This window comes from Podarcis bocagei (assembly GCF_964188305.1).
Source record: "Podarcis bocagei genome assembly, chromosome: 6".
Classification (NCBI taxonomy): Eukaryota; Metazoa; Chordata; class Lepidosauria; order Squamata; family Lacertidae; genus Podarcis; species Podarcis bocagei.
In genome coordinates, this window is record NC_138130.1 from 51,328,822 (window position 1) to 51,353,789 (window position 24,968).

At 43.7% G+C, this 24,968-nt stretch overlaps 2 protein-coding genes across 2 annotated transcripts; both read left to right on the forward strand.

The window, feature by feature from the left end:
• Positions 1 to 24,568, forward strand: LOC308589775 (trefoil factor 1-like). The gene is made up of 4 exons (XM_081199193.1): positions 1 to 11; positions 9,570 to 9,704; positions 11,082 to 11,207; positions 24,236 to 24,568. Exons 2-4 carry the CDS (start codon positions 9,602 to 9,604, stop codon positions 24,241 to 24,243), a joined length of 237 nt encoding a protein of 78 aa, XP_081055319.1. The 5' UTR covers positions 1 to 11; positions 9,570 to 9,601; the 3' UTR covers positions 24,244 to 24,568.
• LOC308589222 (trefoil factor 3-like) lies at positions 423 to 4,048 on the forward strand. Its single transcript, XM_081198096.1, has 3 exons — positions 423 to 1,280; positions 3,040 to 3,165; positions 3,748 to 4,048. The coding sequence occupies exons 1-3, from the start codon at positions 1,139 to 1,141 to the stop codon at positions 3,753 to 3,755; spliced, it is 276 nt and encodes a 91-aa protein (XP_081054222.1). The 5' UTR covers positions 423 to 1,138; the 3' UTR covers positions 3,756 to 4,048.
• Positions 24,569 to 24,968: the final 400 nt, after the last annotated feature.

Genomic DNA, 24,968 nt, shown 5'->3' on the forward strand with positions numbered 1-24,968 from the left:
ATTCAGGTACGGTAAGTCAAGTGGATCTAGGGATTGCGGGGGCAAGGGATTTGGTTTGATTTTCATTTTAATGCAAGTTTTATCAATTTACCACCCCTCAAAACAATACAGAAACTGAAATGTGCCTTTCCTTTTAAATTCCTATGAATATTGTGGAATGGTTCCTCTACCAAAAGAAGGTGTACAGAATATACACAAAAGGGGCATAAAGATGCAAATATTGGTAAAAATAGCAAACTAAAATGCAGTGTTAGGGAATATTGTCTGCAAAAATGTGTATGCGAGGCATACCAAAAAAAAAAAAAGTCTGTTAGGAGAAATGCTAATGAATTTTCACATAGCAAACTAAAATGCAGTATTAGGGAATATTGTCTGCAAAAATGTGTATGTGAGGCATACCCCCCAAAAAAAGTCTGTTAGGAGAAATGCTAATGAATTTTCACACAAACTTAAATAAAATATTCAAAGCTGATACTGCAGTAGAGCAAACTGAATCTGAGATTGTAAACATGAGAAATTGAGAGACACTGAAATTGACACATTCATCCATCTTTAACTGGTGTGTGTGTGTGTGTGCATATGAATGTTGTTGCAATATTTTGATTTCCATGAGCCAGTTTTGCAGTGAACTTTGGTCTGCAGAAAGAGCCTCCTGGAGCAAGGTTATTCAGATGCTCAACTGTCTTGAATCAAGCAGGGAGCTTTCTAAATATGTCACACTTGCTTTGATATCTGTGCAGATAAGATTCAGCCACTTACATTTTTGTGCCTGTTGATAAATTTTAATATCACAGTTGATCTTCCCTTTCAGAAACATTTATCTTGGATTTCTACCTGTTTCCTTCTCCTTCTACCTGTTTTCCCTGCAATGTCAGGGATAATAGTTTGTTTTAGAGGACTGGTGCCATGATAACAGCTACAGAATGCATGCAAAGCGCTTTGGACGCTAGAAAGTGTTATAATATAAATGTTAAGTGTCACCTATTCTGAACTCATGATTTACCATCGCAGCCTGAAAGCCTCCATTTGTTATACCTTTCTTCATTGAAAAGGAAGTATATTAAAACTCTACTGGGTCACAACTTTCATCTGGAATCTTTCAACAGGTTTGAAGATTTGGTGAACATTTCAGATAAAAATGAACTTCAAGTGGTTCTGGCTCCTGGCCATTGTCCTGGTCTTAGGATTCGCCAGTTTCACAGATGCCAGGGGTGGCCGTGGTGGAGGTGGCCGTGGTGGTAGAGGTGGCCGAGGAGGCCGTGGGGGCAAAGGACAAAAACGTAAGTCACCAATTTAAATTACTTTCACTTTTTATAAAACTATTTAATAGCTGATACTAGTTTATTCTACAGCTGTGACCCTGTTCCTAGAAGGGGTGGAGGGGGAACCATGCCATAAATTTGGAAAAACACAATTGGATGGCATATTTTTTTACAGTGCACAAAAAGCAGGATAGAAGCAGTGGGAAGGGACCAGTGTTTGGCTCCCTGGACAACCTAGTTACTGACCACTGATTTCAACTGCTTCCAAAGGCAGGTGGCCAAAAGGCAGGTGGCCTGAATTGTGTTGGTGGAGGATTCCGAGTGGATCCATTCTATTATCGTCTTTCAGCACAATCCAATGCATGTCTACTTAAAAGTACAATCTGTTGATATTAATGGGTCATATTCTGCAAGTTCCTTTGGGCTACAAACCCTTCTAGATCTGCAAGTCAGATTGTTATCTCCCCCCTCCTCATCAGGTGATGTGATAATGATATCATCTGACACCATTAAGAATTCAGATGACCTTTTTTTTTGCCCAATTTTCCCCAACCCATTGAACGGGGCTCCTGAAGATCTGACAATCAGCTGATGACATCAGGAGGAGTGCAGGTGGGTGTAGCTTCACCCACATGGGCTCAAGGCTCAAATGGGAACACCTGGTGGGACTCATTGGCCCATGGACCAGGGGTTCCCCACCTCTGTATGGCTACTCATTTGCCCCTGTACAAAAGGTTACAAGAGTCATGGCTGATAAGCCAAATGACCAGAGGGGGGCTTTCAAACAGTCAGGGTTGGCTTTGCTTTACAGAAAGATGGAGTGACTGGCTTCATGTAGGAAATAGATGAAGGCATGAACTGATATATGAATGTTCAACAAGACTAATAATAATAATAATAATAATAATAATAATAATAATAATAATAATAATAAACAACTTGCTGACCCTAGGCAGGTTCATGGTGGAGCACCTGAGGTCTGCTTCAGGAAGCAAAATGTAATGGCGTGCTGTGGGAAAAAGTTAAGACCATGCCTGAGCATCTTGTTGGTCACCAAGCCAAATACCAACCACATATGGTGAGCCATCAGAGATGTGGTAAACTTCCTGTTTGTGCTATATACTTGCAGATGTTGGAACACCTAGCAGGCCACAATACAATGCCTGGTGTACTCCATTCACCTTGATGGGTCACAACTTTCAGAGAGAGAAATAAGCCTTTGTATTTTCTGCCCATTTATTTGCTTAGCTCAGTGAGACCTTTTAGATATGTGACAACTTCCTAACATAACAACAGTGACCAAAAAACTAGAGACAAGGCCAGAGAAAGCTTCCAGAACATATATAAAGAGGCTCATTTGGTTCAGGGAGGTTCTCTGTCTCTACTCAGAGGCACCACACAACTCCAAGTTCTTAAGATCTGAAGACATCCAGCTTCCTGCAGTCTTGAAAAATCACCCTTGGGAGTTCCTCTCCCATAGCTCTTGGGCAACCAGTAAAGCTAATGGCACAGCTGAGGTTTCACTGTGTGTGTAATTGACTTCACTCTTTGAAGGTAAAGGTTACCATTGAGCATATATTTATTTTCCACGTGTACCTACAAACAGCTTTCAGTAAAACAGAATACTGAGTTACATTTGGAATTTTGAAGGACTTTGGTGATCAGGCTGTATCCTATTTCTGTTTTGCTTGGAAATCTTCATGGCTAATGTTGACCTGAATATAAATTAAACAATTCCTCAATGAATTTTGATTTCTCAACTTTTCTTATTGAATAGGCAACTGTAACGTACCTCCTAGTCGGAGAAGAGACTGTGGATACCCTGGAATACCTAGAAGTACATGTTTAAAAAGAAACTGCTGTTTCAGCAATGCTATCAAGAATTCAAAATGGTGTTTCTACCGTGAGTAGCACATTTGAGTAAAATATTCTCATGTGTGGCCCCTCCCCCACTATGAAACATCAAACTTTTACCCCCCCCATTCAGTTGCAACGGGGGGGGGGATGCCAGGAGGAGACCAGTGTGTGTGAATAATGTAAAGCTAATCAGAAATTTCGCAGTAGATACTTTTCTGAGGTTTTCCCTTTCTCATCCCATCCACTATACAAAGGCCATCTTGCATAGTTTTCTTAGAATATTCTCCTCCATTTTTTGTGGAAACCACCACTATGTAAACACACCAGTATCCTTCTCACTCCTCCCCTCAATGCTGTGGAATGATGATGTTCACCCTCCACGCCCAACCCCTGGTCCTCCCTGGTGCACACGCAGATGAGCCCCGGTGACAAAAAAGAATGCAATGTCATTATTTGTGTCTACATCCCTTAGTTGACAACCCAAGTAGGAAGCCATCCAGACAAGACCAAGGATAACCCCCAACTTATCCATAACCAATGAAATTCCTCCCAAGCCCTATTCAGCTTCCAGACAGTTGAAACAGGAATGTTCACCCTATAAAGCAGATTTCTCTTCTTTTCATTTCAGCAAATTAGAACGAAATGAAGTCACAGACCAGGAACCTCCAACAACGGCATCCATCCAAGACAAAAACAGAAAACAAAATACTGGCATAGCTGTAGCTTTCAACATTTCCTCCTCTCTACCCCAATTTCCTGCTTCTTTCCTTGCCAGGGAGGTCAGTTCATATCTGTCTGCGCACAACAACTGCAAATCCTCTCCCCCAAAATCTATAAACGTAGTTAATTAGTCTCAGCTCCATTCTGCCAACTTTGGTTATTACTCTTGAGAATGTAGAAATACATTTTATTTCCCCGTTTGCATTATCTTTATGAAACCATTTTGTGCATATTAAAGCACTGTTAAAATGATGTGTTTCTCTTTTTAATGCTCTTGACATATTTTCACCTTTAAGCTCTTATCTCACAACCATTCAAAGTGATACAAGTCTATTTTCCAAACAGATAGATATCTAGATATCTAGCTATTTTTTTTTACAACAAGAATACAGTCTAGCGCTTGAGATTATTTATGGCCACACACATGGTGTTTAATAGCTCTCTATCCAACAGTGGACATCCATCCAATCAACCTTTAACTCAAAGGAGAGGTGCACTGCAGAAAGGTGCCTGTGGGACAAATGGCTTCAGGTGACTTAAAGCTGTTGGGCCACACCACATGATGTGGAGAGGCAAAGGGGGCAGGGGGAGTGGTGGTGGACCTATGGGAAATTGGTCCATTCCAAGTTATGACAATCATTCAGACTCATAGCATCATCCAATCCATTCACTGTGAAATCCAAAGAGATCATCATATGGGACACAATTCCATCATGCTTTCTCGCGTGTGAGGGTGTCATCCCTTTGTCAGTGTGAGATTGAAATGGTTTGCATCAGCTACAGATCCAGTCCTTTATCCAGTATGGTACCTGCTCATCTCTCCCTGTGGCTAATGCAGCTTTGTGGGGATGATTTAACTTAAGAGCCCATTCCCCAAGATAGGACCATAGGATCTACAACAAAAAGTTGCAGGATATCCTCACCTTCTAACAGAAGCACTGTTGTTCAGGGTTCTAGCCAGCTATCCTCTCAAACCAGGACGTACCACTGCCACCCTCCCCACCCCGCTCAGTTTTCTGTTTTTCTTTCCTGACTGACACCGAACTGTTGACTGACACTAACTGTCTGCACTATGGCTATAGAGAACATTCTGGGGCTGTTAGGGCTATCTGTCTTAAAAGAAATGTACATTGAGTGGTTACTGTGCATAACAACTGACTGCTGTGCACATTAAGCAGGCCTCATGGAAAACATGCACACAATCCTTTCAGGAAGAGGTCAATATACCTAATCTCCCACAAGGTAATGTGCATATATCAACTTAATTTTCCCCATTCTCCTACTGTTATGAATAATCCGCAGCAGGCTTTTAAAAAACAATCTTTGTAATTCTAGTGATCTCTGAACATGCTAATGACTCCTTCATTGTTTCCCAGTGGACCCTGTTTTAGTAACCATTTGCTGGGATTCTCACCTTGCATTTCCTATTACATTGGGGGGAATTAAGATGAGGAAATAGCGATTTGTAGCTCTGAATATTATCACAAAAATATACAACAAAAGAGTTGTGTTACATGTTAAAGAATACTACATCAAAGGCAGATTTGGAGTGGTGCAACTGGTTCCCTTGCACTAGGCGGCTAGCTGAGGGGGAAACTTCCTGCCTCCTTCCCAAAACATAGTAAGACCTGGGCTTTGAGAAGGAGTCATGATGGCTCTGGCAGGCCCTAGAGCATGGGTAGGCAAACTAAGGTGATCTACTCAGATCAACAAGCAAGAATAATTATCAACAGTAACATCACAGAGGATTTTATAATAAGAAAAGGATTAAGACAAGGGTGTCCACTATTCCCATTGATATTCATTTTGGTCATGGAAGTACTGAACAATCAAATAAGAGAAGACCGAGAGATAAAAGGAATTACATTAGGTGAGAAAGCGTACAAACTGAAAGCCTTCGCAGATGACCTTATTATAATGACCGAAAACCCTGAAGAAAGTCTATTAATGTCAGATGGCTGTTGCGGTTGCTCGAGAGTAACCAGGCAGGACTCCAACCTGTCTTTTACAGGCTTTATTTTGGTGCAAACTATTTACAGTGAAGAGCCCCAAAGCTCATGTCTGGCTCAATCACTAGCAGGATACGGGAGTGGTCTTTCTTTGGACCTTCCACAACATAAGAGTTTCGTTACCCCCAACCTTCTCCTTCCCTCTTTGCGCCTTAGACTACTGTGCAGGATGGGCAATGGCAAGGGTGTGTTTCCCTCCTGTCCGGCTTGCCCAGGAGCGGTGCTAAGGCTCCCAGCAGCATCCTCTGGTCCTTGCACCTCTTCCCCACTGGAGGCCAGGCTTTCCTCCTCCCCGGAAGAGGAACTGCTTCGCAAGATTTTCGGAGGCTCCCCATAACACAACTTCCCTTCTATTTCTCACCTCTGAGCCGATAGCAGTTCCCTGACAATTAAGGACACTAGAAATAATCAATAACTTCGGACAAGTAGTGGAATTTAGACTTAACAGTTCAAAAACAAAGCTTCTAGTTAAAAGCCTCACAATACAAGACAGAGAAGATCTGGAAAAAACCCCTCAAACCTGAAGATCTGCCAAAAAGTAAAATACCTTGGTATATGGATCACCCCCCCCCCATATTAATCTTTTTCAAGACAATTATGTCAAAATTTGGAGTGAAATTAAGAGGAATTTGGATATATGGAGTAGTTTAAACTTACCTTTTTTGGGAAGGATTTCAACCATAAAAATGAATGTGTTACTGAAAATGCTCTTTTTATTCCAAACAATACCTGTGATAGGAGGGAAAGACAGCCTCAAAAAATGATAAAGAGATATTTCCAGGTTCATCTGGCAAGGGAAAAGACCCTGAATCAAACACCAGTTTTTAATTGACATAAAAGAAAGAGGGAAGTTCTCGTTGCCGGATCTAACATTATATTACAAGGCTGCCTGCCTAACCTGGATTAAGGAGTGGTGTACTTTACAGAACTCAAACCTACTAGATCTGGAAGGCTATGACAACCAGTATGGTTGGCATGTGTACCTAGGGTACGACAAAGTAAAGGTCCATACAAACTTCCTAACCTACATCATAAGAAGGCTTTACATCGTCTGGGCAAACTATAAAGAGCTCTTGGAACCCAAAGAATTGTGGCGGATTTCCTCCTGGAAGCACTTTTCTTAAAAAAGAAAAATATGAAAGAAAACTGGATGGCATACAAAATATTTGTTAAGGAGGAAGATAATCAATTGAAACTTAAAAATTTCGAGGAAATAAGAAAACACTTGTCAGATTGCTTCCTATACCATCAGTTGAATGAGACATTTAAAGTAGACATAAGAAAAGGATTTGCAACAGACCCATCTAGATTAGAGAATGATCTGATTAATTCAAAAACTAAAATGCTTTCCAAAATGTACTGGCTCCTCCTTGACTGGGAAGTCAGGTAAACCTGGAAAGGAGGTAAAATCCATCATGATAAAATGGGCACAGGACTTTGGCTATAATATCTTAATGAAGGATTGGGAAAACCTCTGGAGGACAAATATGAAATTTACTGCTTGTTACACATTGAGAGAAAACTTTCTGAAAATGCAGTACCGTTGGTACATTACTCCCTTAAAACTATTCAAATTGTATAAGAATGTATCAAACAAATGTTGGAGATGCAAAGAAGCAGTGGGATTGATGCTGCACATGTGGTGAAGTTGCAGAAAAATTAAGGAATTTGGGGATGAAATATATATGGAACTTCAAAAAAATGCTTAAGATTGTGTTTACAAAAAAAAACAAGAGGCCTTCCTTCTTGGGATACTGGGTTCCGATATGCCAAAAAGTGTAAGGGAATTATTCTTATATGCGACACTGGCCGTGAGAATTTTAATAGCATCAAATTGGAAAGGAGAAAAAGTACCATCAAAATTGGAGTGGCAACAAAAATTAATGGAGTACACAGAACTAGCTAAGCTAACAGGAAGAATAAGAGACCATGCAGATTAAGCATTTTTCAATAAATGGGGTTTATTTAAAAGTTACATAAAAGATTGGAACAATATAAAATCTGTGGCAGCCTTTGAATAGCTTCTGTTATACACCGAACAGGTTTAAGAAAGTACAATATTTTGGCTAAGCAATTATCTAAATAGACACAAACAGAGCACTAGATAAAGATACATTTAAAGCAGGATGGAGTTGGCGGGAAGTCAATGAAACTGGAAGAAGACTGATGAACTGTAATAATATCGACAACTCTTTGATGTTTATTTGTTATGGATAATTTTGATTTTGTGTTATTTGTTTTAAGTTCAATAAAGTAATTTAAAAGCAAAATAAAAAAATTAAAAATATTGAATTTGTGAAATTATTGCCTTCAAAAATTAGCATATATGAGACCAGTAAATCTGCTAAAGTTGTGTTCCTCCTTGCATGAGAAAGTTGCAGGCTAAAAAAAAAGCAAGATTGCCAGATAAAAGAGGTTGCCAATTAAAATGCCCCAAGTCTCATTTACCTGTTGCTCAAGATAGGAAAATGCAACACATGGAAACAGCAGCTTCTTGTGACCACAAAACGGTTGGATTTTTTGACATAAAAGATATAAGAAATCAACTGAAATGTTGCTGCAAAAGTCCGTTGACTTGCATTGTTTCCTGAACCCGACGTCCAGTTCTTGGCTTTTGGGTTTACTAACGGTTATTTCATTGGCCCAATTATTGATAGCATCTTCACCTCAAGGGGCTGCAACAGGAAGGAGGAGGTCTTCTTGAACCATATAAATTAGCCTTGCCCTTCTGAGTTTTGATATCCTGCTGTTTCTCATTGAGCTGTTTATCATCTCATTCAGGTGGGGTAAGTCAAGTGGTTCTAGCGACTGGGAGGCAAGGGATTTGGTTTGATTTTCATTTTAATGCAACTCTACCCACTTCGCAATACACAAACTGAAATGAGGCTTTTGTTCTAAATTCAGACTTCTGCGAATGTTGTGCTACCCTCTCCAACCAAAAGAAGATGTACAGAAAGTGCACATAAGGGGCTTAGAAAGGCAGATAAAGGTGAAAATAGCAGACCAAAATGCATTCTTAGGGAATATTGCCTGCAAAAATGTGTATGTGAGGCAAAGTTGCATACAAAAAAAGGGGGGATGTTAGGAGAAATTCTGATGAATCTTCATGCAAATTTATAAGAAAATTCAAAGCTGATGCCAAAATACAGCAAACTGAATCTGAGATTGTAAACATGAGAAATTGAGAGACACTGAAGTTGACACATTCATCCATCTCTAAGTGGTGTCTGTGTGTACACATATGCACATGAATGTTGTTGAAATATTTTGATTTCCATGAGCCAGTTTTAAGTTGAACTTTGGTCTGCAGAAAGAGCCTGGTACAACCAGGTTTCCTCAGATCTCAACTGTCTTGAATCAAGCAAGGAGCTTCCTAAATATGTCACACTTATCTGTGCAGATAAGATACAACCACTTAATTTTTGTGCCTATTGATAAATTTTAATATTGCGGTTGATCTTCCCTTTCAGAAACATTTATCTTGGATTTCTACCTGTTTTCCCTGCAATGTCAGAGGATTGATGCCATGATAACAGCTACAGAATGCATGCAAAGCACTTTGGACACTAAAGTGTTATACAGATGTTAAGTGTCACCTATTCTGAACTCATGATTTGCCAACTCAGTCTGAAAGCCTCCATTTGTTATGTATTTTTTCATTGAAAAGGAAGTAGATTAAACCTCTACTAGGTCACAATTTTGATCTGGAATCTTTCAACAGGTTTGAAGATTTGGAGAACATTTCAGAAAAAAATGAACTTCAAGTTGCTCTGGCTCCTGGCCATTGTCCTGGTTTTAGGATTCGCCAGTTTCGCAAATGGCCAGGGAGGTGGCGAAGGTGGCAAAGGACAAAGACGTAAGCCAGCAATTTAAATTACTTTCCCTTTTTTTGAAAACTATTTAATAGCTAATACTAGTTTATTCTACAGCTGTGACCCTGTTCCTAGAAGTGGGGGAGGGAGAACAATGCCATAAATTTGGAAAAACATGATTGGATGGCATTTTTTTTTTACAGTGCATAAAAAGCAGGGTAGCAGCAGTGGGAAGTTACCAGTGTTTGGCTCCCTGGACAACCTAGTTACTGACCACTGATTTCAACAGCCTCCAAAGGCAGGTGGCCAAAAAGGAGGTGGCCTGAATTGTGTTGGTGGATGATTCTGAGTGGATCCATTCCATTACCGTCTTTCAGCACAATCCAATGCATGTCTACTTAAAAGTACAATTAGCTGATGTCAATGGGTCATACTCTGCAAGTTCCTTTGGGCTACAGAGCCTTCTAGATCAGCAAGTCAGATTGTTATCTCCCCCCTCCTCATCAGATGATGTGATAATGATAAGGAGAAGTGCAGGTGGGTGTAGCTTCACCCACATAGGCTCATGGGTCAAATGGGAACACCTGGTGGGACTCATTGGCCCATGGACTGGGGGTTCCCCACCTCTGTATGGCTACTCATTTGCCCCCGTACAAAAGGTTATAAGAGTCATGGCTGATAAGCCAAGTGATCAGAAGAGAACTTTGCCCCTGAAGGTATTTATCGTAACATCAGCTTTTGTAATTCAGAAAAGCTGATGCTGCAGTAAATGTATTAGTCTTTACATGTCACAGATCTATTTGTTGCTTTTCTGGTGACAAACTAAGCATTGGCTCCTCTTTTGGAAGTTGTCAGTCATAGAATACAATCACATCCCTATAAGTGGGCTCTTCTTTCCCTATACGACCCCATGTAGATTGTTCTGCATTCTGGAGATTTCGTTGTGCCAGAAACAATGCATAAGACCTCAGAAATTGAAAGTCTCAGGTGAATAGGAAGGCCTGAAAGAATATGAGAGGTTCTCTGTCTCTGCTCAGAACAGTTCAGGCATCACACAGCTCCAAGTTCTTAAGATCTGAGGACCTCCAGCTTCCTGCTGTCTTGAAAAATCACCCTTGGGAGTATCTCCCCTATGGCTCTTGGGCAACCAATAGACTAAAGCTAATGGCAGAGCTGAGGTTTCTCTCTGTGTGTCATTGACTTCACTCTTTGAATCTAAAGGTTACCACTGAGCATACTTATTTTCCATGTGTACCTACAAACAGAACATTGTTTTACATTTGGAATTTTGAAGGACTTTGGTGATCAGGCTGTATCCTGTTTCTCTTTTGCTTGGAAATCTTCATGGCTAATGTTGACTTGAAGCTAAATTAAACTATTCTTCAATGAATAAAGAACTCTCAACTTTACTTATTGAATAGACAACTGCAATGTACCTCCTAACCGGAGAAGAGAATGTGGATACTCTGGAATACCTAGATTTACATGTTTAAGAAGAGGGTGCTGTTTCAACAATTCTATCAGGAACACGATATGGTGTTTCCACGGTGAGTAGCACATTTGAGTAAAATATTCTCATGTGTGGCCCCTCCCCCACTTTGAAACATATTTTTTTTACTCCCTTCCATTCAGTGATGTTGCAGTAGAAAAAGAAAGTGCCAGGAGGTACCAGTGTGTGTGAATAATGTAAAGCTAAGCAGAAATTTCACAGTAAATATTTTTCTGAGGTTCTTCCTTTTTCATCTCCTCCACTATAAAAAGTCAGTCTTGCATAATTTTCTTAGAATATTCTTAACCATTCTTTGTAGAAACCACTACTATGTAAACACACCAGTATCTTTCTCACTCCTCCCCTCAATGCTGTGGAATGATGATGTTCACCCTCCACGCCCAACCCCTGGTCCTCCCTGGTGCACACGCAGATGCGCCCCAGGTGACAAAAAAGGATGCAATGTCATTGTTTGTGTCTACATCCCTTAGTTGACAACCCAAGTAGGAAGCCATCCAGACAAGACCAAGGATAACCCCCAACTTATCCATAACCAATGAAATTCCTCCCAAGCCCTATTCAGAGTCCAGACAGTTGAAACAGGAATGTTCACCCTATAAAGCAGCTTTTTCTTCTTTTCATTTCAGCAAATTAGAACAAAATGAAGGCACAGACCAGGAACATCCAACAACGGCATCCCTCCAAGACAAACACAGAAGAAGAAAAATGCTAGCTTAGCTGTAGCTTTCCACATTTCCTGCTCTCTACCCCGATTTCCTGCTTCTTTCCTTGCCAGGGAGGTCAGTCTGCAAACAACAACTGCAAATCATCTCCTCCCAAAGCTATAAATGTAGCTAATTAGTCTCAGATCCATAGTATTTTTTTGCCAACCTTGCTATTACTCTTGAGAATGTTGAAATGCATTTTATTTCCCCATTTGCATTATCTTTATGAAACATACTTGCACATTCAGCATATTAAAGCATTGCAAAAAAATGATGTGTTTCTCTTTTTTTCACCTTTAAGCTCTTATCTGACAGCCGTGCAAAGTGACACAAGTCTATTTTCCAAGCAGGCTAGTTATCTAGCGCTATATTTTACAAGAATACAGTCTAGAGCTTGAGATTATTTATGGCCACACTCATAGAATCAGCTGGTGTTTAATGGCTCTCTATCCAACAGTGGACATCCATCCATCAACCTTTAACTCAAAGGAGAGGTGCACTGCAGAAAGGTAGCTGTGGGACAAATGGCTTCAGGTGACTTAAAGCTGTTGGGCCACATCACATGATGTGGAGAGGCAAAGGAGGCAGGGGGAGCTGTGGTGGAACTATGGGAAATCAGTCCATTCCAAGTTATGACAATCATTCAGACTCAGAGCATCATCTAATCCATTCACTGTGAAATCCAAAGAGACACAATTCCACCATTCTTTCTCGAGTGTGAGAGTGTCCATCAAGACGTGTCAGTGTGAGATTGAAATGGTTTGCATCAGCTACAGAACCAGTCCTTTATCCAGTATGGTACCTGCTCATCTCTTCCTGTGGCTAATGCAGCTTTGCAGGGATGATTTCAGACACAAAGCATCATCCATTCACTACCCTATTCTCATACCAGGGGGCAGGGGGCTGGCTGCTTAAACGGGCAATCTGAGGAAAACCCACCATCGGCTCCATTGGCTTTGCCCTCCACACAGCCCAAGTCCCAGCTTGCATCCCCAATTGCTGGAGCAGGGAGCAGGCTTATGCCCTCTCTGCCCACCAGGAAGGGCCCAGACAGTTTGAATTCCCCCATTGGGGCCCCACTGAAGCATCCTCCGTCCCGCAATGCCGCCACATGCAAAAGTTTGAATGGACTTCTCATACCATTGGGCAGGGCTGTCAAACAATTTCAGAAATATTTTAACTTAAGAGCCCACTCCCCAAGATAGGACAATAGGATCCACAACAAGATGTTACAGCATATCCTCACCTTCTAACAGAAGTACTGTTGTTCAGGGTTCCAGCCAGCTATCCTCTCCAACCAGGACGTACCACTGCCACCCCCCACCCCCCTCAGTTTTCTGTTTTTATTTCCCGACTGAAACCGAACTGTATGTACCATGGCTATAGGGAACATTCTGGGGCTGTTTGGGCTATCTATCATACGAAAAATGCACGTTGAGAGGTTACTGTGCATCACGACTCACAGCTGTGCACATTAAGCAGGCCTCATGGAAAACATGCACATACCGTATTTTTCGCCCCATAGGATGCCCCGGCCCATAGGACGCACCTAGGTTTTTTTTGGGGGGAAATAAAGGGGGGGAAATGTTATTTCCCCCCCAGGTGCGCTGTGCTAAGCCCGAAGCTTGGGGCGTGCGGAGCTCAGCGCGCCCCAAGCTTCTGGGTGCCGGCAAGGTCTCCGCTAGCCATGGGAGAGCCGCGCGGCTCTCCCACGGCTAGCACAGCGCTGCGCTAATCCCGAAGCTTGGGGCGTGCGGAGCTCAGCGCGCCTCAAGCTTCTGGGTGCAGGCAAGCTCTCCACTAGCCCTGGGAGAGCTGGGTCTCCCACGGCTAGCGAATAGCTTCCTGAAGCCTAGATAGCGAGAGTGGTCGGTGCGCACCGACCCCCCTCGCTCTCCAGGCTTCAGCGAAAGCCTGCATTGGCCCCATAGGACGCACACACATTTCCCCTTCATTTTTGGAGGGGGAAAAGTGTGTCTTATAGGGCGAAAAATACGGTAATCCTTTCAGGAAGAGGTCAATATACCTAATCTCCCACAAGACTTGGGTAATGTGTATATATCAACTAAATTTTGCACATTCTCCTACTGTTATGAATAATCCCCAACAGGTTTTTAGAAAACAATCTGTAATTCTAGTGATCTCTGAACATGCTAATGACTCCTTCACATTTCCCTATTACCCTGTTTTAGTAACCGTTTGCTGGTATTCTCAACTTGCATTTGCTATTAGAGTTTAGCAAAGGATCGCTCACAAATATACAGTGAGCACTCCCTAGTGGGGGGAAAATATACTTTAAGTGATCACACCATTAATCCCTCCCCACAACACCCTAAACTAATGCACAGAGAACTGATATCTATATTACAGCAGAAGGAGGGAAACCAGAAATGCATATTAGTATATTTTTACTTTCTTTGCTTCTACTGCATGTGCATCTTGGGAACCTGTACATCTCATCTCCTGGCCTGCACTCTCTTTGGTAATACACCCTGAGCATGCCACTCCCCCAACTTCATATTTCTAACTTTGATTAGGTATCTGTATAAATCTAAGTATTATAATTATTTTGCACCCCCTTGGTTCAGTGCCCCTGTGGACAACATAGGTGGCCGGTTGTCCAGCAGTTTATAATGAATTGTGATATCCAACAAAGTAATGTCTTCAGTGGCTTCAATATGCTTTTCTGAATGTCAACACAGAACAAAATGCTTCTTCCTCCAAAAGCCCTTTTCTTAGAATGGGCATAGCTCCTTTTTTTACAGCAGGCAGCACTCTAATTGATGGGTTGTTGGGGAACAGTCCTATATCTGAAGAACTGGCCTTGTCGCAGTACAGCTTAAAGATGAAAAACGACAAGAAGGAAGAGCAGTCTGGGGCCTTGTAGATGCCCATCAACTGTTGCCACCAGGACAGCAGCCTGAGCAGGTCATAGTCCTCCCTAATATGGTGAAATGCAGTGTATTCCTATTTACATTCAAGTGGCTATTTATAAATGTGCAAATGTTATGCACTTTGTCTCCCTTTTCGAGATGCATTTCCTCATTCTTGTCCCTGGATAAGGACTGCAGGAAATTCAGGAAAAGCACAGTGAGAATTAGCTACCACCTTTGTTTTCCCATAGACCTAAATTTGCATCTATACATATAAATTAGGATATGCATATTTTACGCAAATGTGTGTGATGGGCCTGTGCTTGAATCTTTTAAGTACCTCCTTAGGCAGGCATTACAAATGGGGCAAATGTTACTCCTCCACTGGTAATTCAAGTCCTGCTTATGACCTAGTGCCTTAGAAAGAGAAATCCTTCAGGATGCAGTGCAGAAGAGTCACTTCCACATATGGGCTGAGCAATTTAAAGACCATAGGATCTGTTTCTGGACTGACAACCAGGCTGTGGTGTCGGTCTTAAATAAGCAATCTTCACACTCCCCCAGAGTAGCATCCCTGCTGCGGTATTTTGTTCTTTCCTGCCTCCGGCTAAACCTATATGCCTCTGCCAGATTTGTCCCAGGCATCGATAACAACATCGCGGATGCTTTATCTCGTTTCCAGATGGATCGCTTTCGCTCATTGGCGCCGGATGCACAGCAGCTGCCGCAGCCGTTTCCAGAGCACCTCTGGAGTATTGGCAACGAGAAGCAATAAAGGGAGTACTGTCGGCAGTCGCACCTTCAACCTTAAGATCGTATAACAAGGCGTGGTTAGATTTCACCTCCGTTCGCCAAAAAAAAAGAGCGGTTTAAACCTGGCAGGCCCCCCTCTAAGCCCGAGGTTATTGAATATCTGGTGCACCTCCGTGATCTAGGTCGGGCCCCCAAAACCCTTAATATACATTCAGCAGCAATATCCTTTTTCTCCAAAGCCCTGTTCTCAATTCGTGGTTCGGAAGATGCTGGAGGGCTGGCGCAGGTCTCGGCCGCCTAGCCTTGACAGCAGAAGGCCCATAACTTTTGACATACTCATGCAAATTCGGTACAAGCTCAGGGTTATCTGCTGGTCCAGGTACGAAGCCAGGTTATTCTCCACAGCATTTTCTTTCGCCTTCTTTGGGGCTTTACGAATAGGCGAGGTGGTCTGTGAGGACCAGTCATCCAACATTAGGGGGCTCCTGTTGGAGGATGTAACCTTGTCTAGCTCAGATGTAATTTTGAAAATCCGCAGCTCTAAGACCGATCAGCTTGGTTGAGGGGCCCTAATCCGCCTGAAAGCAACTCAGAAGGCCGGCCCCTGCCCGGTAAAGGACACTAGAAAGTTTATGTGCATAAGACCTAAAATTAGTGGCCCTTTCTTTGTACATGCCGACGGCTCTAACCTGTCAAAACATCAGTTCACAAGGGTTATGCGCAAGGCGATTGCGGCCGTCGGACTCCCACCTGAGGAGTATGCCGTGCACTCTTTCCGCATTGGGGCCGCAACCACCGCTGTCCACATGGGTTTACCGGCCGAGAGGATAATGGACATGGGGCGGTGGAAGTCTAATGCGTACAGGGGTTACATCAGAAAAACACGTTAACTTCCATTTCCCCTCAATCCCCCTGACCCAGCTCTCCTACTCTCTCTTTTCAGGTATTGGGGCAGTGCATCTTTGGATCGTGGGCCACAGTATTGTTCACTGGGCAAGTCGGCGTGCAGTTGCCAGAGGCGGGTGCGAGGACCTGCAACTCCCTAGAAATGTCAAAGTGTCCTGGATTGCGCGGCGTGGAATGCGTTGGGTTGAATTTCTCCCTGCAGTAACAAAAAGAATTGCAGCCGAAGGCCCACCTGATGCGTTGGTCGTCCAGCTTGGCGAGAACGATCTGGCCTATAGAAAAGGATTGGACTTGAGGTGGAATATTGTCAATGACTTGGAGTAGTTGCGGGCGTGGTATCCAAATATGGCAATAATATGGTCATCTTTGCTTGAGAGGCGCTGCTGGCGGGATGCAGCAAATCCGGTGGCCGTGAATAGAGCCAGGAGGATCCTGGAGCGCTCGGTGGCGCGTAGAGTGGCTGAGATGGGGGGACGGGTCATAGAAAACCCTCGCATCCAGTTTAGCAAGGAAACACTCTATCGGGGGGATGGCGTGCATCTCTCAGATGCGGGTAACGACATTTGGCTGGCCGACATTTTCCAGGGACTCAGGGATTGGTTACAGGTTTGAGGATATTGGCGGCGAGCTGGGCTCGTGTGGCGGTTAGGCATTGGCCGGGGTATTGTTATGCAAATGGGGACGGGGGGAGGATCGCCATCACCTCCCCCCAATGCTTGGAGGGTAGTTCGTTAAATTACTCCGGGGGGCGTCGCCTCGTCCGAAACCTACGGAGGCTAGGGCCTAAAGCGCGCTCCCGAGCGGTAACCCCTTGGGGAGCGTCTACGGATGTACATCTGGGGGGCTCCCCCTGTTGGTGCTTAACCCTCCCCGGTTAGACCGGATAGACTGTTAGGGCCAATGCCTAAGGCCAATACCGCTCTTACCTGTAATAAATAAAGTTGTGGCCATTTTTCGCCCATCAACCTAAATTCTGGTGTCTGGTGTCGTTATTTATTCATCTGTGGGAGGGGGCGGGTATCGCCACGCAAAGAGAAATCCTTCAGGATGCAGTGCAGAAGAGTCACTTCCACACACATCCTCACGAAGGTGGCAGATTGCTAGGGATGACCAAATCTCTCAAGTTCAGATTATCTTTCCACATCACTGTGCATTTATTTTAAAAAGTCCTTTTGAATCAGCATTTTAGTGTGACTGATTAGTGCTGCCAATATACACATTTTAATGTAATTTTGCCTGATGTACACATTTTGCAAGACCATTTCACCCAATGAAATACATTTTTAATATTATTTTCATCAATATAAGCACTCTTTATTATGTACACTATACACTAGTATATGTACTTTTGTATGCATTACTTATCTGAAGAATTGCACTGCGAAATTCAGAGAAGCGTGAATTCCAAAGGACTGTTGTTTTTCAGCTTGCATATTGCAATGGAAGAGAACTGATAGACCTATCTGGCTTAACTGTGAGGTCCTTCCTCAATATGATCCCATCTAGATGGTTCTGCACAGGGGAGATTTCAGAGCGCCAGAAAGAGAGAACAGCGGGCCAGATGCCGGCAGAATGCATAGCTCTTGGCGAGTGGTTCACATATTATTCCACAGGGAACATATTCCACAGCATGTTCCAGCACAGCATGTTCCAGCACATGGATATGTTTCTATATTTCAGGAGCTACACATATTCACACACAGGTTAAAACGGCTTAAACTTGCAGGATCCCAGGAGATATGATAGCCATCTTCAAATATCTCAAGGGTTGTCACATGGAAGATGGAGCAAGTTTGTTTCTCCTGCTCCAGAGGGTAGAAACTGAACCAATGGATCCAAGTTGCAAGAAAGGAGATTCCAACTCAACATCTGGAATAACTTTCTGATGGTAAGAGTTGTTGACAGTGAAGAAGACTTCTTGGAAGATTGTGAACTCTCCTTCCTTGGAGGTTTTTAAGCAGAGATTGAATGGCCATCTGTCATGGATGCTTTAGATTCCAGCATTGCCGGGGATTGGACTAGATGAACCTCAGGGTCCCTTCCAACTCTATGATTCTATAATTCCAGAACTAGCTCCCTGTACGGTCATTTCAATGCAATAAGCTAAACAGGTAGAAAGGGAGAGAAACCATACTTGGTATCCCCCAGTTTAAATTGACTAGTGATCTAAGAGTGTAGCACAGAAATATGAGGAGGAAAGTGTAAGAAGTTGGAGGATTCCATGAGGAGAGCAAAGAACACAGGAAGAAGAATGCTTCAGCCAAGACCATATAACACGGGTCCTGAAAGACCTACATTGGCTCCCAGCATGCTTCTGAGCGCAATTCAAAGTGCTGGTGCTGCTCTTTAAAGTCCTAAATGGCCTGGGCCCAGTATAACTGAAGGAGCGTCTCCACCCCCATGGTTTAGCCTGGACACTGAGGTCCAGCGCCTTCTGGCGGTTCCCTCACTATGAAATGTGAGGTTACAGGGAACCAGGCGGAAAGCATTCTCAGTGGTGGCACCCGCCCTGTGGAATCCCATCAGATGTCAAGGAAATAAACAACTACCTGACTTTTAGAAGACATCTGAAGGCAGCCCTGTTTAGGGAAGTTTGATATTTTATTCTGTTCTAATATTCTGTTGGGAGCTGCCCAGATTGGCAGGGGAAACTCAGCCAGATGGGCGGGATATGTATATATGTATGTATGTATGTATGTATGTATGTATGTATGTATGTAGTAGTAGCAGTAGTAGCAGTAGTAGTAGTAATATAAAAACAGAAAACCAGTATTTAACAAAAGTGTTCCAGCATTTGCAGAAATCCTTCTCTGAGCCCATGGGATGGTGAATAGGGAGGCCTGGAGATACATCACTCTCAGCATTAGGGGACTCCCCCTGGGGACAGCGTTTGAAAGTTGGGGAGGGCTGGAATATCCAATAAGCAAAATAAGCATGTGCTTATGGAATAAGGGAAGGGGTGCACCACAGAAATTTTCCATTGCCAGATTTACCATGGACAATATGGTGCAGCTGAACAAAAAAACCCCCCAACATTATTTAAACAAGTACAGTGGTACCTCGCAAGACGAACGCCTCGCAAGACGGAAAACCCGCTAGACGAAAGGGTTTTCCGTTTTGGAGGCGCTTCGCAAGACGAATTTCCCTATGGGCTTGCTTTGCAAGACGACAGCCCATAGGGAAATATCCGGGACAGTGGGGAAGCGCAGCGCGTCTTCCCCACTGTCCTCGGACCTCCTCCGAAGCCGGGCGGTGGGGCGGGAACGCCTCCTCCCGCCGCCGCCGGGCTTCGGAACGGTGCTCCGAAGCCAGGCGGGGGGGAGGGAACACCCGCCCCCACCGCCGGGCTTCGGAACGGTGCTCCGAAGCCGGGCGGGGGAGAGGGAACACCTTCTGAAGGCGGGCGGGGGGCGAAAGTCTTTGCTCCCCCCTGCCTGCCTGTCCCAGAGGGCTTTTGAAGGCAGGCGGGGGGAGCAAAGACTTTCGCCCCCCGCCCGCCTTCAGAAGAGGTCCAGGACCTCTTCTGAAGGCTGGCGGGGGGCGAAAGTCTTTGTCCCCCCTGCCTGCCTTCCCAGGGGCTTTTAAATCGCCCCGGACAGCGGAGAAGTCCTCCGCTGTCCCGGGGCGATTTTAAAATGCCGCCCGCCAGCATTTTAAGATCGCCCGGACAGGGGAGAAGTCCTCCGCTGTCCCGGGTTTTTTTAAAATGCTGGGGGTGGGAAGAAAAGCCCTTGTCCCCCCCCCCCAGCCTTCAGAAGAGGTCCGGGGACAGACTGTCCCCGGACCTGGTCTGAAGGCGGTTTCCCTAGGAACGCATTAATTGATTTTCAATGCATTCCTATGGGAAACCGTGCATCGCAAGACGAAAAACTCGCAAGACGAAGAGACTTGCGGAACGAATTAATTTCGTCTTGCGAGGCACCACTGTATAGAAAAATAAACATTGTAGATTCTCTTTCGTTTTGAAAAATAAAGTTTTATTTTACGGTTTATTATTGGTTATCTTTTGAATGAGATATATATGGGCAAACCAATATCTTTTAAGTGCTTCAGGTCTCGAAGGTATTAATCCGGCCCTGGAGTTGGGGCAGCACAACTGAAAAGACCCTGTGTCATGATCCATGGCATGACCTACTATGTTTCTGGCCCAGAACTGCTTTGAGACTCCAGGACAAGAGGAGTGGGAGCCGACTGCTGTCACTGGTACTTATGATAATCATGGGAGGCCCTTCTTTGTGTGTCCCCTCCACAAGAGGTCTAGAGAGCGGCAATATGACAATAAGCCTTTTCTGCTGTGGCTCCCTGTCTGTGCAATGCTCTCCCCAGGGAGGCTCACCTGGTGCCTTCATTATATATCTTTAGGGGCCAAGCAAAAAGTTTTCTCTATAACCAGGCCTTTCCTGAAGAAAATTCTACATCCTTCTACATCCCAGTAAGGGGGGGGGGTTAATGGTTTGTTTTTGTTTCATGCTGTATTTTGTGTTCCCATTTTGTATTTTTATGCAGTGAACCGGCCTGCAAACTTTGGATGATGGGCGGTATACAAATTAATGAAATAGGTAAATAAACCATGAGAGGTGATGGAGACTCAATGGATATCAGTTACCCTCCTGACACCATCACAAAAAGGGAAAGAGCAGAAATGGAGCTCAGAAATGAAACCTCCTTCTTGACATATCAGGTGGTTCCATTCTCTCTGACTGAGATGCACACGTTCAGAATACAACAGGGAAGTTTGTTATACACTTGGCATATGTGCAACTCAATTGCTCAGAAATTGGATATTAATGCACTAAGTAGGTAGAAGCTGCTTTTTCTCATTTGGGAGGAGATAATGAAGTTAGCATACACACTTGGTCATAGTCTGAGAAAAGGACATCTTCCCATTGTCCTGAGGACCAGAAGGAGCACATCTGCATTTCAGATTTTAAGAAGTTTTGAACAGGTCTGAAATAGAATCCACTGATACTGCTTCCTCATCCCTCTCCTTCCTGTATATGGACCATACCTCCTATCAAAACAAGTCATTACCACAAAAGCAATATGAACCGTGAAACAAAGACAGGAATAAATATTCAGTGACATATCAATACATCAACTTTGAATGAATCATGAAGGAGGTTTTCCCATCCATTTCACTGTGAGTGTGGAATTTTGTGGAATCATTGCCTTTAAAAATGAGCATATATGAGGGGGATACCTAGGCCAATGAATCTGCTAAAGTTGTGTTCCTCCTTGCATGAGAAAGTTGCAGGTAAAAAAAGAAAAGAAACATTGCCAGATAAAGGATGTTCCCAGTTAGAATGTCCTGAGTCTCATTTACCTGTTGCTCAAGATAGGAAAATGCAACACATGGAAGCAGCAGCTTCTTGTGACCACAAAACGGTTGGATTTTTTGACATAAAAGATATAAGAAATCAACTGAAATGTTGCTACAAAAGTCCGTTGACTTGCATTGTTTCCTGAACCCGACGTCCAGTTCTTGGCTTTTGGGTTTACTAACGGTTATTTCATTGGCCCAATTATTGATAGCATTTTCACCTCAAGGGGCTGCAACAGGAAGGAGGAGGTCTTCTTGAACCATATAAATTAGCCTTACCCTTCTGAGTTTTGATATCCTGCTGTTTCTCATTGAGCTGTTCAGCAACTCATTCAGGTGGGGTAAGTCAAGTGGTTCTAGCGACTGGGAGGCAAGGGATTTGGTTTGATTTTCATTTTAATGCAACTCTACCCACTTCACAATACACAAACTGAAATGAGGCTTTTGTTCTAAATTCAGACTTCTGCGAATTTTGTGTCACTCTCTCCAACCAAAAGAAGATGTACGGAAAGTGCACATAGGGGACTAAGAAAGGGAGACCAAAATGCTTTCTTAGTTAGGATTGTGTTGCTGGATCAAACCCAAAGTTTATCAAGTCCAGCATCATGGCACACGGCACATTCCTAAACTTCAAAATTTGTTGTGGGGTGGGGTTGTTAGTGATACCCCAGCAGTACAAGCACTCCTTCCTATCCCTACTCAGATGTGAATTTTCATTGGTTTGAATCTTGCCACTTGACTAAGCCATTTTCAGTCTCAGCCCTCGCAACGTGGGAGATGATAATACTGATTCGCCTTAGAGGAATGATGTCATCACAACAGCACTTTTGGACACCAGAAATGCTATACAAATGGCAAACAAAAAACTGCATTTTTTGACCTTTCTTTATGGAAAAAAGCAGACTGAACCTGTGTTGAGTCACACCTTTGATATGAAATGCTTTAACAGGTCTGAAGATTCTGTGAAGATTTCACATAAAAATGAACTTCAAATGGATCTGGCTGCTGGCACTTATCCTGATCATCGGATTGGCTAGTGTGGCGGATGCCAGGCGTGGCCGTCGCCGAGGCGGCAGCCGAGGTGGTCGACGCGATGGCCGACCTGGTTTTCGCTGGGGCCGCCGCTGGGGCCGCCGCGGGGGTCGAGGCTGAGGAGGTAAGCGACAGGTTTTATTTGTTTTCATTAAAAAAACACACCCAAAAACTAATAGATATCAAGAGCTTATTCTCCAACTGTTCCCGGGGAATGGGGGGATATGCCATACATTTGGTAATACATCTGGTTTTTTTTAAAAAAGTGCTGCCCTAGCCAAGTTTAAGGTGAAGCACTTGTACACTGCTTCTGGACAGTGACGGTGGGGCCCTGAGCACAAATTTCTAATGAGGCGCAACCAGCTGCCCCCACGTCAGGCTCCCTCAATGAGGCCTTTGAGGCTAATCCAGTGGCTGTGCCTCCTTCTTGTGGCAGGCGAAGGGATGCCAGTGCGTGCCCTGCCCCTGGGCCAGACGTAGGAAGATAGGAAAGCACTGCCAGAGTCATGTGTGTTGCGCCTCGCTGCAAGAACAGGAGAGTGAGGCGACACAGCGGCAGTCCTGGCTTTGGGTTTCTCTGCCTTATCTCTGCTACCAGTCGGGGCTAGTTTGCAAGGAGAGACTCCCACGATTAGATGACGCTTAGCAAAGGGACTGACTGCTGCCCAGTCTACCATCCCCAGGCTCCAGCAACCCACACTATGCCCCTGCTTTAGGAAGCATAATGTGAAGGACTGAGAGCTCGGAAGTCTCCCCATCTCAGCCCCCATCAACATTTATCTCATTTTAAGCAGCACTTTGTTGTGGGTTCTCTACAGATATTATCAAACACCTGCAATTTCTGAGAAAAGAATAATCCTGACCTACCTTGGTCCAAAGTCTCTTGAACACACACACACACACTTTGTAACTGCTGGGTGTTACTAGAACTGGCAGGCTTACGAACCCTGTCTCTGCCCCTCTTTCCACCATTTTGCATGACAAGTGTAGTCCTCCTTCCCCATTTCCTTCATGTTTTGCATCAGAGAGGTTGATCTCTCTCAACCCACAACCTCCCATTTGGAAAAATCTACTATGTTTACAATCGTATGGATGCGTTTAATTTAACCCCTGGGTAAAGGAAGGTTCCCTAAATCATTTTGGCCAACTTTTCTCCCACAACATGGGATACAATCCAGAGAGGGCAAAGGCTATAGGGATAGCAAGGAAAGGGAATGGAAGAGAAAGAAACAGCAGATGCAATGACACAGGAAATCAATAAAGCTGGACTAAGTCATAACTAACTTCAGTCCATTGATTTCTTTGGGTCTACATCCCTTAGTTGACAACCCAAGCAGGAAGCCATTCAGACAAGACCAAGGATAACCCCCAACTTATCCATAACCAATGAAATTTCTGCCAAGCCCTATTCAGAGTCCAGACAGTTGAAACAGGAATGTTCACCCTCTAAAGCAGCTTTCTCTTCTTTTCATTTCAGCAAATTAGAACGAAATGAAGGCGCAGACCAGGAACGTCTGACAACGGCATCCCTCCAAGACAAAACAGAAAACAAAATGCTAGCGTAGCAGTCGCTTTTCAACATTTCCTGCTCTCTACCCTGATCCCTGCTTCTTTCCTTGCCATGGAGGTCAGTCTGCGCACAACAACTGCAAATCATCTCCTCCCAAAATCTATAAACGTAGCTAATTAGTCTCAGCTCCATAGTATTTTTGCCAACCTTGGCTATTACTCTTGAGAATGTAGAAATGCATTTTATTTCCCCGTTTGCATTATCTTTATGAAACTTTCTTGCGCAGTCAGCATATTAAAGCCTTGCAAAAAAAAATGATGATGTGTTTCTCTTTTTGATGCTATTGACATTTTTTCACCTTTAAGCTCTTATCTCACAGCAGTGCAAAGTGGCACAAGTCTATTTTCCAAGTAGGCTGGATATCTAGCAATATATTTTACAACAAGAATACAGTCTAGAGCAGGGATAGGCAAACTCGGCCCTCCAGGTGTTTTGGAACTACACTTCCTATCATCCCTGACCACTGGTCCTGCTAGCTAGGGATGATGGGAGTTGTAGGACAAAAACAACTAGAGGGCTGAGTTTGCCTATGCCTGGTATAGATCTTGAGATTATTTTTCTCCTGGATTAGCTGGTGTTACAAGCTTCTCATCCAACAGTGCACATCCATCCATCAACCTTTAACTCAAAGGAGAGGTGC

Bases quoted from the DNA above. Each gene is read 5' to 3' on its own strand.
- LOC308589222 (XM_081198096.1), top strand. From the start codon at position 1,139: ATGAACTTCAAGTGGTTCTGGCTCCTGGCCATTGTCCTGGTCTTAGGA. The intron at 1,281-3,039 runs GTAAGTCACCAA...CTTATTGAATAG, and splicing joins TGGGGGCAAAGGACAAAAAC to GCAACTGTAACGTACCTCCT.
- LOC308589775 (XM_081199193.1), top strand. From the start codon at position 9,602: ATGAACTTCAAGTTGCTCTGGCTCCTGGCCATTGTCCTGGTTTTAGGA. The intron at 9,705-11,081 runs GTAAGCCAGCAA...CTTATTGAATAG, and splicing joins AGGTGGCAAAGGACAAAGAC to ACAACTGCAATGTACCTCCT.